General features: G+C 35.3%; 1 protein-coding gene across 3 annotated transcripts in view; it reads left to right on the top strand.

Moving 5' to 3' along the window:
* Window positions 1-17,079: 17,079 nt before the first annotated feature.
* The window catches only part of LOC116007244 (protein WVD2-like 5), a 6,871-nt gene continuing 5,075 nt past the window's right edge, over window positions 17,080-18,875 (top strand). The window contains exons 1-3 of one of the 3 annotated variants that reach the window (XM_031247870.1): window positions 17,080-17,473; window positions 18,331-18,598; window positions 18,683-18,875. The exon at window positions 18,683-18,875 is cut by the window's right edge and continues 107 nt beyond it. In XM_031247870.1, the coding sequence (XP_031103730.1) occupies window positions 18,371-18,598; window positions 18,683-18,875 (421 nt within the window). In that variant the 5' untranslated portion in view covers window positions 17,080-17,473; window positions 18,331-18,370. The remainder of the gene's footprint in view (window positions 17,474-18,330; window positions 18,599-18,682) is intronic. The other 2 variants (XM_031247868.1, XM_031247869.1) reach the window with 2 other exon arrangements.

Below are 18,875 nucleotides of genomic sequence, written 5' to 3' on the forward strand. Positions count from 1 at the left end.
GGGAAGCAGATTAATAATACAAATATACAATATATATTATAATATATATAAAATTCACGGCTTCACCTGCTCAATTAAACTAAATAATATGGATCTACCTTCTTGTTGCTTTCTTGTATGGTTTGTCTTCGTTTTTAAGCGATATGGGAAAGAAGCATAAGACCAAGCGTGTATAGTTTACCCTTTCTTTTTCTCTGATTAGTAAAACTATAATAACAAAACATTATTATAGATTAAACACAACAAATAATATTGTCAAATATTAAAAAAAAGATATTTTAGAAAATATTTATAGTATTAATATTATAATAACGCTATAATACATTTATCTTACTAATACTAATAATAAATTAAAATAATAAGACAATAATAATAAAAAACAGATTTGAAAATCAAGAGCACTTTGTATTATTGTATAATTCCATCACAACATCCACCATATTCAATAGAGAAATGTCATTGTTTGGGTCTTGTTTTTTGTTTTATTCTTCTTGTTTTTGTTTGGGGGGGGGGGGGGGTCTTGTCCCTATTGTTTTGTTTACTTGTTCCTATTGTTTATTTCTTATTCAAAAAAGTTATTGAGCTCGGTGTATGTCATTGTCCCATGACTCATGTGGTCTCCCACCTTAACCACCGATTTGTTCTTTAAGCAGTCAGAATTTGAATGCCCAATTATCACAAATGACAATTTTTTAAATATTTTATTTCATTTTTATTAGTAAATCAGATATTAACCAAGCTCCTGCCTTCACAATTGTACTCAGTTCTTCTAAGAAAAAACACTTAATGCATTGAAAAAGCAAACACTTAGAGCAAACTAAGCTTAGTTCATAGACTCAGTAAAAATGAAGTCTTTAAATCACAAAATTCTCATTCTTTAACTAATACATGCACTACTGTATGCAACGAAATAACAAATATATTTTCCACCTCATCTATTATTATATTTTCGTGCCTTTCTCTCTGTGTGAAAGAATGCAAGAAACAAACATATATTTTCATGTCTCTCTATCCGTCTACAACAGCACAAGGAACACAAATATATATAGGTACATGAATAGTGTGAATGAAAAATAATAAGGCTGATATGAAAAAATAATAGTGTGAATGAAAATTAAAGACGATTGCTAGGTGGCCACTAAAAATAATAAAAGCAATAATGAGTTAGTGAGTCATCAGTGGGAATAAAGCTGATATGTTAGGTAAAAGAACGATGAGGGAAGCAGATTAATAATACAAATATACAATAATATATTATAATATATATAAACCTTCACGGCTTCACCTGCTCAATTAAACTAAATAATATGGATCTACCTTCTTGTTGCTTTCTTGTATCGTTTGTCTTCGTTTTTAAGCGATATGGGAAAGAAGCATAANTGGGGGGGGGGGGGGGGGGGGGTCTTGTCCCTATTGTTTTGTTTACTTGTTCCTATTGTTTATTTCTTATTCAAAAAAGTTATTGAGCTCGGTGTATGTCATTGTCCCATGACTCATGTGGTCTCCCACCTTAACCACCGATTTGTTCTTTAAGCAGTCAGAATTTGAATGCCCAATTATCACAAATGACAATTTTTTAAATATTTTATTTCATTTTTATTAGTAAATCAGATATTAACCAAGCTCCTGCCTTCACAATTGTACTCAGTTCTTCTAAGAAAAAACACTTAATGCATTGAAAAAGCAAACACTTAGAGCAAACTAAGCTTAGTTCATAGACTCAGTAAAAATGAAGTCTTTAAATCACAAAATTCTCATTCTTTAACTAATACATGCACTACTGTATGCAACGAAATAACAAATATATTTTCCACCTCATCTATTATTATATTTTCGTGCCTTTCTCTCTGTGTGAAAGAATGCAAGAAACAAACATATATTTTCATGTCTCTCTATCCGTCTACAACAGCACAAGGAACACAAATATATATAGGTACATGAATAGTGTGAATGAAAAATAATAAGGCTGATATGAAAAAATAATAGTGTGAATGAAAATTAAAGACGATTGCTAGGTGGCCACTAAAAATAATAAAAGCAATAATGAGTTAGTGAGTCATCAGTGGGAATAAAGCTGATATGTTAGGTAAAAGAACGATGAGGGAAGCAGATTAATAATACAAATATACAATAATATATTATAATATATATAAACCTTCACGGCTTCACCTGCTCAATTAAACTAAATAATATGGATCTACCTTCTTGTTGCTTTCTTGTATCGTTTGTCTTCGTTTTTAAGCGATATGGGAAAGAAGCATAAGAGTTTGTCTTCGTTTTTAAGCGATATGGGAAAGAAGCATAAGACCTTGTCTTCGTTTTTAAGCGATATGGGAAAGAAGCATAAGACCAAGCGTGTATAGTTTACCCTTTCTTTTTCTCTGATTAGTAAAACTATAATAAACTTTACCCTTTCTTTTTCTCTGATTAGTAAAACTATAATAAACAAAACATTATTATAGATTAAACACAACAAATAATATTGTCAAATATTAAAAAAAAAAGATATTTTAGAAAATATTTATAGTATTAATATTAATAATAACGTACTTACTAATACTAATAATAAATTAAAATAAATAAGACACATAATAATAATAATAACAATAATAATAATAATAATACCGTACTTACTAATACAAATAATAAAATAAATTATACATTTATTAGTATACAAAAAGAGATATAAATCAAAGATATAATCTTGATTGAGACTTATTATATTTTTTTTTATATACCTATACATATATGTGCACCACTTTTTATAATCTAATGACAAAGTATCTGTACATTAATAAAAACGGAGAAATTTATATTAACAACCATTAATTTCGATCATCTTCCCTTGTCTTCCACTTTTGATGACTCTCCATATTTGTTTTGTCTTGTTCCTCTAATTGCTTGTTTTTGTTTTCTTCCCTTTTTTTTTTTTTTTTGGGTTTTGTCCCTACATTTTTTTACTTGTTCCTATTGTTTCTTTCTTTCTTATTATTGAGCTCCCTGTTTTTTTTTTTTGAAATAAACCAAACAAACCAGGTTATATTATTGAGCTCCCTGTTTGTCATTACCCCATACTCACATGGTCTACTACCTGAACAACCAATTATCAAAAATGACTATTTTTTCTAATATTTGAATTAATTTTGCAATGGAGTTGTAATCATTCAATTGAATTCATTTTGTATTCAGTTGAAAACGTGCAGAATAAACAAAGTTTCAATTTAAAAAGAATAATATCTCTCAAGAGAACAACCAAAATATAATACTCTGTATCTTTTTGGGGCAATTCAAATGATAAGTCGATAAGATACAGGTTTAAGTCGAAGAACACTGAAAAAGGAAAATAACAGCAAATTATTGGGAATCAACAAGTTATAGTGCAGACGTAAAAAGTTAAACGTGCAGCAAAAAGTTCCAACTTCTTGTATGTGCATGGGCAGGTGTTCCAATTTCCCAAACAGGCTCATAGGCTATGACAATTTTAGACGACCAATCTGATACCGGCTCTGCAACATCAGAGAACAAAAACAAAAAACATATTTACTTAAGGAATTCAAGGCAGCTTGAAACAATATCAACATACCGATTATGGTGTCTTGTATGAAGCAGAGAGAGGTTGATGTCCTTCCACACGATGCAACGACGGACGAGGGTGACCGACGACGACGTGGATGGGGGAGGCAGTGAGAAAACCAAGCTGGAAGGAGGTGGAGACAGGCGCAAACGGCGTGGACGGCTTTGAGTTTACCTGCGAGTTTTCTCAGGTCGTTTTTGCTGTGGTTTCCTTTCAAAAGAGAGATGTGAGAGATCAAAGATCTGAATGTCTTGATTCTTCTACATCCTTTTTCAAGAATGAATAGCCAGAGAGGAAAAAAAAAACTAATTAAGAATCCTCATGGATGTGTGGGCTGCTCCTTTTTTTACCTCCACTAACTTTTGGCTCCTTCTCAATCACAAAACATATTTAATTCCCTATTCTTTCTTTTCTTGAGTTTTTTTTTTAAAGTACTTTTTTTGAGTTAATTCCCTATTCTTCCTATTCCTCCACTTTTGCTATCTTTTTACTCCACTAACTTTTGGCTCCTTCTCAATCACAAAACATATTTATTTCCATATTCCTTATTCCTTCACTTTTGCTATCTTTTAAGAGCAAACAAACAGAAATTCCCACTAATTCCCACTAAACACAGTCTTCAATTTCAATGGATATATAAATATAATAAAGCCACATACCCAACTTGATCCACAAACTCTTGTCATCTAATCAGTCGGAATTTAAAATGCGACCAACTGCGAAGCACCGTAAAGTTTAAAATAATAATTTCATGTTGCAAGGAACAACTAATATTACACATAGTACAACAAATTCCTCCGAAAAAGTCTTTGGCAAATTATAAGTGGCTCTTTATATATACTATAGTTATTATAATATTATAGTATATAAGATAAAATACAACAAATAATATTGTAAAAATTTTTAATATTAATAATACCATACATACTAATAATAATAATAATAATAATAATATTATTATTATTATTATTATTATTATTATTATTATTATTATTATTTTGTTTTATGGAGCCATGTGTCATGTTGTATTTTTTTTTCTCCTTGAGAATTAAAAAGATGAATGGGGAGGTGGGAACAACAGGAAAAAGTTGGAAGTTCTTGTTTTATCCATTTGTATCTTTTACTCTTGAAGAGGATAAGAACCAAAAAAAAAAGGAATTTTTTTAAACAAAAATCAGGAATTTATGGGAACAAATCAATCACGCATGTAATTCTACTTGGAACATCCATACCTCCATTGTCACTGTAACCTCAACTCCAGGCAGCAGCAACAGGCCTAGACCTCCGCAGCAGCCAACGTCACCGCAGCCTCAATCTCCGCCGTAGCCCGTAGTCACAACGTCACCGCAGCCTCAATCTCCGCCGTAGCCCGTAGTCACCAGAACTATCGCTCAGCCATCATCATCGGCTTAGCCGCCAACCGATCACCACCGCCGAGCGCCTTCTTCCCTACTGTAGACACGGCCGCCGCTGTCGCAGTACGAAGCCGCCATTTTTTCTTTCCAATTCAGCAGATCCGAACCACATTAGTAAAGCCAATATTCAATATGAAATGGTTTTGCCGCGTGAAAATTTAGCCATTTAAAAACTGCATGGAATCAGATTCCACTACAAATAGATTTGAATTCAATTTAAATTACCAGTAGGACCACGCATGAATTGTTTGTCAGCCATTGAAGATCCCACCCGCCGGTCACTGAAGGGAACGCCCGTACCGGAAAAAAAATGTTGCAACGGAAGTAGCACCACCGTCAAACTACCAAAACCTCCCGGAGTACAGCACTCGAATTGAATATCAAATTTGATAATAAAGTCCAAAAAAATACGAACAGAAAATGCCTACTAAAATGATCGGAAAACTCTTTAACTCCCAGAAAATGCCTACTAAAATGATCGGAAAACTCTTTAACTCCAAGACACCATTTCAGTACAGCATGAGTCCCAAAAAGGGCCAGCAAATTAGATGGCAAACACATAAATTAAATATTTACTCTCGCGGCCACATGCCGTGACCGTCAGTATGCATCGCCAAGGTACTCAAACCCATGAGCCTGTAGATATATCACGAACCCTGAAACGGTAGATACGTGACAAAACTGAGTGTGATGAAGAATATAGATAAAATTCTGACCTTTCATCTTCTGGCGGATGAGGAGCAGTTGCAGATCTTAAGAGAGGCAACGACTTTCTTCTTCGATCTGGCAGTGTGGGATCTGAAAAAAAAATGGGGTGAAGAGGGTGAGAGGGTCGAATGGAATTGGAATGCTGGAGAAAGAAGATAAGAAATGAATAATTGGTTTTCATTTTTTCGCATTCCAACTAATCCACCACTTTAGTGAAAACATGGATAATACAACAAAAAAATATATAATTGTTTTTTTTTTAAAGCAAATATATAATTGTTTTCATTATTCATTGTCGTATGAGTGGTGTTGATGCTTTCCCACTATCTTTTGTTTGGTTTTGTTTATTATTTCAAAGCATTATTGTGTTGCCCACTTGCGTCTTTATTGGTATGTATGGATAGCAGTCATGTATATAATATTCAAAGTAGACCCAAGTGAATAGTGTTAGAATTGTCATTCAGCAACCTGAATTCGGACGGCCGATCATCGGTAGGGGCAAACTAGACCCTTCTATTTGCAAAGAACAACAACTAATGCACAATGTACAAAAAAAAGCCGCCTGAAAAGTCTTGGGCAAAAATAAGGTGGCTCTTTATATTATTTTAAGATAAGATGTAAATGCATTTACAAATCCCATTATATGAGAGCAATTAGTGAACATATAATAATCAGTTTTTTCAAATAGTAATGCTTAAAAGATGTGGGCAGCAAGATTCGAACGAGAGCAATTAGTGAACATATAATAATCAGTTTTTTCAAATAGTAATGCTTAAAAGATGTGGGCAGCAAGATTCGAACCTGCGCGGGCAAAGCCCATATGATTTCTAGTCATGCCCGATAACCACTCCGACACACCCACCTCTCTAATTAAAATGATTCCATTAATATTTTATATTTATAGTTCATAGCTCCAACTTGTTCTATACATGTACATATATTATAGCTATTCTCTTATTGGTGATACTCAAAATATTCAAGAGGCGTGAGACATAAAGGAACCGCACTTTTATCTCTTACTAGTATTGTTCCGTGCGATGCACAGATAAATTTGTGAAAATATATAAGTTATATTGTTATAGTAAAATATTATAATAATAAAAGTTAAATTTATATAGTATTATTTATAAATTATAGAAAAATGATATTTTTAGTATACAAAGGTACAAAATTTAAAATGTATGTCTAATTACATTAAATTTATAAATTTAAAATGTGTAAATAATAAGCGTAATAATGTTTTTTAATACGTGAATAAAAGGAAATAAATATTATAAATTATTGAAAACTTCTTTGTAAACCACATTAGTGGTTGAAGTACATGTCTTTTCCAATGAACTAAATTGAAAAAAAAAAAATACGCACACACAAAAATGTATTTCTACGTTAATTAATAACTTTCAATAGTTTCATATAATTTGTTAAAGTAATGAATTTATAAATTACATTAGTAAGGAGTATTTTTTTTAGCTTGTATCTTATGTATGTATTGTATAAATAAACCCAAAAAATAAATACTTCTTTTAGATAATAATTATTGGCTAAAAAAATGAAATGTAAGTAAAAACACACACGCACACATTTTTTTTTATTTCATTAGGAAGGGGTAGACCCGTAGTAGACATTATAGATTATCAGAATGAGCAAACACGTTACGCCAACTGGGGATGTTGGCGCTGTCATCTTCCAGAAAACCTTCCACCACTTTGGGTTGTTCCAAGAGTATGTGAATGCCAATAGGTAGGCGTTTGGCAATCTTAGCTAGGGTGTCTGCTACCTTATTTGACTCACGGGCAGAGGCGACTACCTTACAAGACTCGAAGGCTCGGAATTCCTACTTGCATGCTTCTAGTATGTTATGGGCCGCGATGGTGGGGATTCTAGCGGCGTTCAAGTAGTTCACAATTTCCTCAAAGTCAGACTCAATTATCATTCGTTTATATCTTAGGTGGCAGGCTAGCTGGGTACCCTACAGCGCAGCCCATAAGCGTGTTCGTCTCCATGCGTCCACCTTCATAAGTGTGCGTCCCCCTCCATAAGCAAAAGGACCTAGTACTTATCGATGTAATTGTTGGTCGTGGTCTACCTTGATCAATTTTTTTAAAACAAAAATGGAAAAAATAAAAATAAATAAAAAAAATCTAAACTCAATTCCCTTAGGGCCGGCACGAGATTCGATCTCGCTAGCTACCTGACAGGGGAGTGTTTCTCTTAGTCAAGCCGAAGGCTTGGTTTGAAAGAACACCAAACTCTATTTCCTTAGGGCCGGCACGAGATCTGATCTCGCTAGCTACCTGACGGGATAGTGTTTTTCTGAGTCAAGCCGAAGGCTTGGTTTCAAAGAACACCAAACTTTATTCCCTTAGGCCGGCACGAGATCCGATCTCGCTAGCTACCTGACGGGAGAGTGTTTTTTTGAGTCAAGCCGAAGGCTTGGTTTCAAAAAACACCACACTCTATTCTCTTAGGGCCGGCACTAGATCCGATCTCGCTAGCTACCTGACGGGAGACTGGATCTTCGACCGGGCCTATGACTGATCGAAATGAGCTCCCACGCAAAACGCTAAAAAAAAAAATCAATTTGGCTGAGGTCACACCTCGAGCGAGGTCCTGTGCCTCGGCCACTTGGCCGAGGTTACGCGCCTCAACCAAACTTTGGCCGAGGTCACGCCTCGAGCAAGGTTCGGCTGAGGCCCCGTACCTCGGTCAAGTAAAAAAAAAATCAATTTGGCCGAGGCCCCGTGCCTCGGCCGCCGCTACAATTTCCGGCAAGCCTTTCCTTGTAAAAGTCTACTTGGACACTTGCAACTACGGCTTCGAGACCACCGCCACCAAATACCTCCCTAAATCGCATGTTAGGCTGGAGTGCAAGAAGCGGGATTCGGATGCCGTGACCTACACTACTAGCGCGGTGACCAACTCGCAAGGAGAGTACATCATCCTAGTGAACAGTAACCGTGGCGACGATCTCTACGATGTTGGTGTTTGATGATAGCTTTGGAGCTCTCTCCGGCGATTATTTACGAGATGGTGCCTCGGCCACTGTGGCCGAGGTCCCGCACCTCGGTCACAATTATCTTACCGTCATTAAAAAAAAAAACAATTTTACACAAGTCATTACTCCCAAACCACCTCAGCCACTCTCGTTGGCTAGGGAGTGGGGGGACCGATGACAGAGTAATCGGGAAAGGTACTGGATCCGACCCGGTGCGCCTAACACATGCATTGAAAAGGCCTAACAGATGATGGAACGGCTACAAGCTAAGAGGCGGACACATGAAAGTCTAACGGTCATCAACACATGCATTGAAGAGGAGAATAACTCCAGCGGCTCCCCACCATTACTCCAAAGGCTCCAACCATTATTACCCGACAAATAATGAGTCCGTTACACTCACCAGAAGAGCCATTGATTATAGTATAAGTAGTGGACGGGAGTGGGGGGTGGGGGGCTCGGTTTCCAGCTCTGTTTATAACACACACTTAGTCTTGTACTAGAACCTTGTACTTCACTTATACAAAGATACCGGTAACACATATTTATCGTCAAACCCCACTTAAACATACGCAAATTGCAGTTGGATTAATGAAATTGGATGACACAGATTAGGTCGCACGATCGCATGGGAGCTCCCGTCGCATTTGAATATATATATATATGTGTGTGTGTGTGTGTGTGTGTGGGGGGGGGGGGGGAATCATATAAGAACCCATTTTTAGGTAGGAACCTTGGAACTAATCTTAGCCATTTATCTTGCATGATCAATGGTCCTTATTAATTAATTTTTAATTATTTCAACACCCGTTATTTGTCTGTTATTTTTTGCCCTTAAGGGTAGTCTAGGGCTTTCACTCTCATTCGTATGCGTGTGTTCCGGGATTGCCGCCGAGAACTCAAAAAGTTTGAGGCTTTTACGGGAGTTCAGAAGGTAGTCTCCATCGAAGTTTAGCAAACAAGACACTCATCTGGAGCCGCTTCGCATCACTTTTCCATAGTTGTTCTTCATCATCGGTTCTTTAGTGTCGACTCTTATGGTCGATAGTGATGGTAGGAACTCCAAACGTTCCCGTCCGGCGGTTGAGGGAACAGTTCAAGATTAGTTGCGTTTTTATTCTCTCGTTCGTGTTTTTTATTTTTCAAACTTTAAGTTACATTCTCCTCTTTTGTTTTTTTGGTTTGGGTATGTTTTTGCGGGATTTCATTCGTGGCGTGGGTATGTAGGGGGTTAGGGTTTGGGTGGTTGGCCGTCGCCGGCGGTGGTGGCTTTTTTTTTTTTTTTGGTTTTCGTTTTCGTTTTTTGTTGCAATAGAGTTTTGTGACAGTTTTTTTTGGTTGGGTTTTGATATGGTGGTCATTTGCACATTTCTTCGGAAGTTTGTTGTAGTGTTAGTATCATTAATTTTTTGTTTGTTTTCTATGTTTTGGGCTTGTTAAGTATGTGCATATCTTCATAGTTGGTTGTGCCTCATAGGTTTAGGGGTTTTAAGTTTTTTTTTTCCGGCCATGTTTGTTCCAGTATTTTGTTTGTTTGTTTTTTTTTTTGGGTTGGTATCGTAGTAGTGTTAGGTCTAGGTGTATATTAACTGTATGGTGTATGCTGGTTAGTGTGGTCCCGTAGCTAGTAGTAAGATAAAAATTGCCTTTTTCGCGTGTTTTGCGTTGAAGAGGGTGGGTGCACGTTATTACTCTTCGTATATTTAGTTGAGAGTATTAAAGCAATGTATGCAAAATAAAGCTAATCAGTAATCCCCATTTTTCAGTTCTTATTGTTTAGCTACCAGTTCTTAGTCTATTTGATTTTCTGAATGCAACTTTGTAATTTTAAGTTATGCAGCATACTATTGGTTTGATGGATAAGGGGGTTCTAATATGTTGTTTATGTTCTATTTTATACAACTCAACTTGAATTCCTTTTATTATCTCTTCTGTTTAAGCTTATATGTTTAGGGATATTTAAACACTAATTTGTGCCATTTTGTTGTGTGCATATATTTCTACACTGATTTGTGCCATTTATGCTTAGGGATATTTGAACACTGGATTGAGCCATATTTAAACATTGGTTTATGGCATATATTGTTGGGTGCATATTTAAACACTGGTTTGTTCCGGTTATGTTTATAGTTATTTAAACACTTGTTTGGGTCATATTTAAACTCTGGTTTGTGCCATATTGTTCCGTGCATGTTTACAAACTGGTTTGTGCAATTTATGTTCAGAGATATTTAAATGTTGGGTTGTGCCATAGTTAAACCCTGGTTCGAGCCATATTTAAACAATGGTCTAAACCATTTTGCTGTGTGCATATTTAAACACTAATTTGTGCCATATTGCAGGGCCGGATTTTGGGCTGTGCAAGCTGGGCTACAGCACAGGGCCCCAAATTTTAGAGGACCCAATATTTAATTTTTACCTAACTAGTTAAGACATTAAAAAATAAAAAGTTTGCAATCACCTAACTAGTTAAGACATTAAAAAATAAAAAGTTTGCAATCAATATCAAAAGATTCTAAATAGAGAAATGGTAAAAATGCAAGATTATTGTATTTCCTAGTTAATGTCAAGGGTTTGAATTTTACTGCTCCAACTTATTATATTGGTTTTAAAGATTACACTTTTGGTAGGGGCCTCATTTATTTACAAGAACGGGGGCCTAAAAATCTAAAAAACGGCCCTGCCATATTGTTGTATAATGCTACTCAGGTGAGCATCCTCAAGTTGAAATCCAAGGGTAGGCAGGGATGCACTGCCATATTGTTGTATAATGCTACTCAGGTGAGCATCCTCAAGTTGAAATCCAAGGGTAGGCAGGGATGCAGGGTGTGAATCTTCGGACCCCCAAGGGTAGGCAGGGATGCAGGGTGTGAATCTTCGGAATGATGGTCAGAATGATGGTCGTGGGAATCCTCGGGCATTCCTTTGAAGGATGGAGGAGGATCCAGTTTGGAATGCTCTGGACTATGAGTTGTCTGTGGAGGATTATGATATTTTGATACGAAATTGTTGTTTTTTTTTTTTAATTTTAATGGTTGTCCTTTTGTTTTTGTTTTGTTTTTTTTTTTTTTTTACCAATGGCACACTTCTTTAATGTGGCATACCGTTTTAATATGATTCCACCGCACTCCCCATGTCGTCGTGTGGTTTAACTAGTAGAATTAAAAGTTAGTGCTACATTGTTACAGCGCACACACGATCTCTACGTTGTGGCACACACATATCAATGCACATGCACAAAGGAGTGTATTTAACTTTTTCCGTCCTATGAAGGTGGCCTTCTATATGTTTGTGAGAGTGAATGGCACACACAGATCTAGATAAGTGCATGCGCGTTTTCACCAATAATAATCACCAATTTGTGTTAGCAGTTAAACTATTTGCTACCAGTTTTGTAGATTATGATATTTGATAGCAAATTGTTGGTTTTTTCTTCTTTTTTTTTTTGTTTTTTTTTTGTTTAACCTTGTTTGTGTATATTTTATCTAATAGAATTTAACGCATAATGACACTCATAGTGCAATATGGCATACAATCAATGTTAACGTAATGGCACAAACATCTTTTCGCAAGTGCATATAGGTGTGTGTAATATTATCGTGGTTTATGTGGATTGAAACTAGTACAATTGAACTCATAATGGCACACACAGATCAACCTATGTGCACATAATCTCAACATAATGACACATTCGTTATTATGCAACTGCACACAGGTGTGTGTAATATTTTCGGGGTTTATGTGGTTTGTAACTAGTAGAATTAAACTCATGATGACAAACACGGACCAACCTAAGTGCACACACATTTCGGTGTTAGAAGAATTCTACACATTATGGCACACACCATGTGCACACCAACTAATTGGACGTCTTCTCCTGCCGGAACTAATTACATTCCGGATGGCACAATCGTAAAACCCAAGTGCACACCGTAGTGGTACAACTCAGGTTTTGGCACACTAAATTTAACCCAAGTGCATGCTTACATAACCATGTTCAAACAAGTTTAGCTACAATACATTCATACCCATGGTTTCATCAAGATGGCTCACTTTGTTCTTATCACAAATAGAATATTAAAGTTAGCAGTATTCAAAGGTATAATGCTATAAAAAATCCAAATAAAGTCTAAGATTCAGGTCAGTTTTTTTTGCGAAGCAGATAGTTTCGGCTGTCATGGTGTCCTGGTTGTTTACAAGTCCAACACATTCTTGTTCGCTTAGCAGCTTGTTCTGATGCAATCTCTTTCGAAGATTTCAGATGCTTTCAAGACCCTTTGTTTTTTTAAATGACACACGCAGAAGCTTTGTCATGACATGTGGAACATTGTTCTTATTGTTAACTCAGTATATGGCTCAAACATTAAACTAAGGTGCACGCACACAGTGTTTATACACCAGCACACATAGTGCATTAGGGCACATTCTAATGATGAACATTATGGCACATACATTTTAAAGCTAGTGCACATAGGTGCGTATAATATCACGATTGTTTCGGTGGTTTTAATCAATTAGAATTTAACACATTATAGCACTCACAGTGCAATACGGCGCACACTCAAACTTAACATAATGGCACATACATTATTTTGCAAGTGCACATAGGTGTGTGTAATATCATTGTGATTTATTTGGATTGAAATTAAACTAGTAGCAAACTCAGAATGACACACACAGAACAACAAAAGTGCACGACAGGATAAACTTAGTGTCTCGTTCTGCTAATGGCACACACAGATGAGCACAAGTGCACAGAGTAGTATGAATGTGTCTAAGATCCATAATAAAGACGATGAATGTTCACCTAGGGTATTATGTGTGTGCCATAACGTGTAAATAACAACCATGATCACAACATATCTATTGGTGGATGAACAGACCACTGTTGGTCAACATTTCCTTCTATAATAGGGTGGGAAACACGCAACAACAATAGTTTCATTCAATTCACGGCTACTACAAACCACTACGGACGGATGCATTACGCATGTATGCATTGAAAATAATCCCAATTGAAGGACGCACAGGGGTTTGGGGACAAAAATTGTTGTTACCTTGGTAGTCTCCACTTGCCATCCTTCTGAAGCGTCGTTGGAGGACTAGTTTCAGTGACTATCTCTGAGGTCTCCCGTTCGGTGGACTAGGGACGTGAAATTTCCGGCGCAAAGCAGTCAAATGCAGTCACACGTATGAATTAGACTCCTTACTTATCTTGGTCTCCTATGATCTTGGAAAGAATCCGAATATAACATTATATTTTAATTGGTAGGTTTATAGAATTACACTAATATCCTTTCTAATTAATTATGTGTAAGATCCACATAAAAAAATGTTATTTATCTGGACCATTGATAGAACAAAAATTAATGGTTTAGATTGGTTCTTATGTTTCTACCTAACATAGGGTTCTCACTTGAAGCCCTCCCTATATATATATATATTGTTTGCTCCATAAATTGAGTGACGGAAGCACAATTCAGTCACACGAAGCTATATAAATTGTTACAAAATTTAATTTAGAAACAAATAGTCCATGTTACTTTGACATGAAGGATTAAGGTTACGTTGGCACCACTTTATATTTCAATCCAATTAAAATATTGATATAAGTGTAATACCTGTGTGAGATCGTCTCACAGGTTTCGATTCATGACTCATGAGACGGGTCGGATATTTGATTAATGAGTCTTTTTTTTTTAATTAATGAGTCAAATCTTTAACCTCATCATTAATCAAAGATCCAACATATCTCACGGATTGAGACTCATGAGACGAACTCAACAAATTTTTGCCTTCATATGAATAATATATATTGCCTTCACTCTAGTTCCTTATTACATAAGAAGAAATAATAAACAATATGAAGAAATAAACGAGCAAATACCAATTTTGGTCCCACGACTATTAGCAAAATGACAATTTTGGTCCACATGTTTCATTTCTACCAATTTTGGTCCCACGACTATTGTTTTAGTACCAATTTTCATCCACGACTATTGTTTTAGTACCAAAATTCATTGCGCCGGTCACCCATTCGTTTAAAACGTGAAATAATCTAAAATTGTTAAGCGAATTTTCATCATTTTCAACTTAATATCTTAATTTGAGTATGAATAAATGGATTTAAGTCCTAAAATCGATCAAAATTCGCCGTTTTCCTCCTCATTTTACCTTACTTTGAATAGGAGAATTGTGAATTGTGAATTGTGAATTGTGATCGATCTTAAGGCTTAAATCTCTTTATTCATGCTCAAATTGAGATATTGAGTTGAAAAGGACGAAAATACCTTCAAAAATTTTAGATTTCGGCACGTTTTAAACGGATGGGTGACCGGCGCGATGAATTTGGGCACTAAAACAGTAGTCGTGGGACCAAAATTGGTACTAAACTATAGTCGTGGGACCAAAATTGGTAGAAATGAAACATGTGGACCAAAATTGTCATTTTGCTAATAGTCGTGGGACCAAAATTGGTATTTGCTCAGAAATAAACACCTTATTCACGATTGGGACAATATACTATGTAACATCTTTAAATAATTCTTAATTTTCATTGAAAAAGACCCTAAAAACATGATTATATGTTTTACTATATCTGGTAAGCTAAGCAATATTCATTGTAATTTGTAAAAGCTAAGCAATGTTGAATTCACAGTTGTGCTGAGCAAATAGATAATTGGATCAAAATTTTCATAATTAATTCATGAGGAAATGACGAAAATTGATTATAGGGAAAATGACACTTTTCCCCCCTATGTTATATGCTTATAGTACTTTTCCCCTCTTGTGTTATTAAAGTGACATTTTTTCCCCCTGAAATGTTAAATTGACATTGTTACCCTTAAAAATAATTATTTCATTTATTTTTATTCTCCAACAAATTATTACTTATAGATATGGATGATCACGATTCGGTTCGAACCTAACCAAACACTGTAGCAATCATACCGAAATAGTATGGACGGTTCTGGTTACGATTTATAACCGAAAAAATAAAATTAAATAATTGTTGAACCGTGAACCGGAACTTAACCACAGTCATATATAGTAAAAATGATCAAACACTTATTTTGATAAATCGGTACGGTTCGGTTCCAATTTCGATTTTGAACCGCCAATCAAAACTTTTTATTTATTTATTTATTTATTTTTTTAATTTTATTTATAATTTAAAAATAGTCTAAATTCAACAATTATTTTATTTTATTTTTTCGGTTCTGAATCGTAACCGTCTATACTACTTAAGTTCAATTGCTACAGTGTTCGATTATGTTCGTATCGAACTGTGATCTTCCATACATATTAGTATATTAGTAATAATTGGTTGGAGAATAAAAATAAATGAAATGGTTATTTTTAAGGGTAAAAATGTCAATTTAATATTACAAGGGAGAAAACTACCACTTTTAAAATAAGTGAAGGGGAAAAACTGTCACTTTAATAACACAGGGGGGAAAAGTGCTATAAGCACGTAACATAAGGGGAAAAAGTGTCACTTTCCCTTGATTATATTATTGCAAAGAGTTTTAACTATTATAATGTTCAATCACGCTAATAGAGTACTAGGTATTTAGTAGTTTTGTCAACAAATGCCACTCCCTTCCTTATGGGAGTGTACACCGGGTGTCGCTTGATCATAAGGTCTTTGGCAGGTATTTAACAGTTTAGTCAAGATGTTTGCATTCAAGTTTCATTCATTTATTTATAACATTTGTCCTATGCAAATGGTCAATTGATAATTAAGACGCACATTCTTCACTATTCGAATGTAACTTGTATCGTCCTTTAATTTGACACTATTATAGTGTCTTTTCTCATACTCTTTATCTGGTCAAATCTTAGGCGTTGGGTGAAACCATATGTTGGATCAATTCTCTTCTGCTCTGACTTGTGACCTAACCCAAGGTGTTATGCAGCCTTAGGGCTGGATTGAGATAATCTGTTTGAACTGATCTAACTCTATTATAGTCGTTTTGGTGACATAATTTCAAAGCATATTTTAACGACTTAAAAGAAAATTGAGCTCACTCAAATTTTTTCGTCTGACCACATGTTTCTCTAGGCATAGTCAACTAAGATCACTCACTACGAGTCTACGACTAATCCTTTATGCAGGCTAAAACCTCAAAGGCAAATAGAAATAATAAATTGAATCAGTAAAAAGTATAAGCCATTTAAATTATTGCATATGATTCAAATTTCAAACTTAGAAAATATTAATAATTTTTAATGATTGAAGAATATTTATAATCAAGAATGCAAATAAAAAAAATCAGTAATTAATTGCTATAACTGTTGTATCAGACAAAAATGAGTAGAAAGTAGATGACTAGATTCTCTCTCTTTCTCACTCTCCCACTCTCTCAGGACAGTGACCTGGAATGGATTTGAACAGCGCTGGCAAATGAACAAAAAGAGCCAAAAAAACCAACAAGAAAATTGAAAAAAAGAAAAATTATTCATAAAATACTAAACAGCCAAAACCCTGTTTTGGTGTCTAGGTTGAATCTAGTGAAAGAAAGAGTGAGAGTTCTTACACAGAGAGAGAGAGAGAGAAATAGGCAGTGAGCTCCTCTTCCATTTCAACTGTAGGTCCACAAATCTCAAGGAAAAAGAGAAGAAATTCAAAGAACCCATTTCTAATTCTCTTCTGGGCTTTCAAATTTCCAGTTTCTCGGCAACAAATTCAGCCTTCCCTCCACTGCAATACTTTCTCTATCTAGCACCTATCAGATCCATGGTTGATTCATTGGCTTTCTGATTGTTTTATGGTTCTAGGTAAGCCCATTGTGTTTTACTTCATTATGTATTGATGAATATGTCTCTATACTAGTAAGTGTATATGCTTATCTATGTGTAACGAAAATGGAGAATGCGCTTTCGGGTTTGCAGTTCCAACATAAGGATGTGAAAAAGGTTTGATCTTTTTGGTTGTTGGATTTGAAGATCTAGTGTAGCGAACTATAATGTGTTTCCACAAAATTGTCCTTTGTATGACTTTCATTTGATTTGATTTTGATGTTTTGGTATGTGACAATTTAATACAAGTTATGTTACAAACTTAGGACCAAATAGTTGTATCCTTGCTTCTTTGATATGGTTTGGTAGGATTTTAGTTGCAAAGCATTTAATTTGAAGCTGAGGAAGTAAAAGATAGCAGAAAATTGAGGGGTTTTTACTTTGTTTTGCTGGTCCCTAAAACACAAGTTAATGTCATTTCCTCCATGACATATTTTATACAACTGGTTTCTTCTAGTATAGTTTATGGCGTTTGTTTAGACTTATAATGTTGCTGTGGTTAAGTTGTATTTACCTGTCTGGACCAGCGAGGATCCGTGATTTTCATTTCCATGCATTGTTTCTAATCCTTTATCATCGTGGTGTAAGGAATTTTGAGCTTCTTGATTTTGATTTTTCATTGTATTCCTGCATTTTCTTATTGCTTTCATTTATTAACCAACACCTTATAAAAAGGGAATTGATAAAAAAAAAATTGAAGAATCTAATGCCTTAAGATTTCAATGGTTAAGTGTTTCAGAGAAATGGGAAGAATGCATATTAGGCATTGGTTGTGTATACTTCTGATAGTATTCTCCTCTAATTTTTTTTTTGTGTCTGGGGTGTTTCTTTGTCAGGGTTGTAGTTTAGTGGTTGCAACTTTGCAACTTGCAAAGCATGACGGATACAGACACTAACATACCTCTATTTGAGAATGTGGTGGGCTGTGAAAATGGAGTTCAGCAAGAACTTCCAACCGCTGGGGAAGAAGTTATTGTTGACAAGTCTGATTGGATACCCAATGGCAGTACCGCTATTGAAGAAGTGCAAGGGAACTTTGAGAGTGCTTTGATTTTGAAGGACGATGAAGCTGCTGTTTATAGCAATGGCAGTGCTGGTTCTAAGGTAGACGGGATTTGGATAGCTGCTGTTTCAATTGCTAATCTTGTTTGTTGAGACTCATAACGTGTGAAAGTTATTTACTTCTAGGAATCCAAAGTTAAAAATTCTGCAGAGCACAAGAGTGAAAAACCGCAGAAAGCCCCTGGAAAGCTCAAAAATGGGAAGCCTTCAAGCACTGGACATACTGTGGTTTCTGGACTAAAGAAAGGCAACAATGGAAAACATGGGTTATCTAGCTCTGTTATTTCAAATGGGACCATCACCTCAGAATCGCTGTCTA

This window comes from Ipomoea triloba, chromosome 15, assembly GCF_003576645.1.
Source record: "Ipomoea triloba cultivar NCNSP0323 chromosome 15, ASM357664v1".
Classification (NCBI taxonomy): domain Eukaryota; kingdom Viridiplantae; phylum Streptophyta; class Magnoliopsida; order Solanales; family Convolvulaceae; genus Ipomoea; species Ipomoea triloba.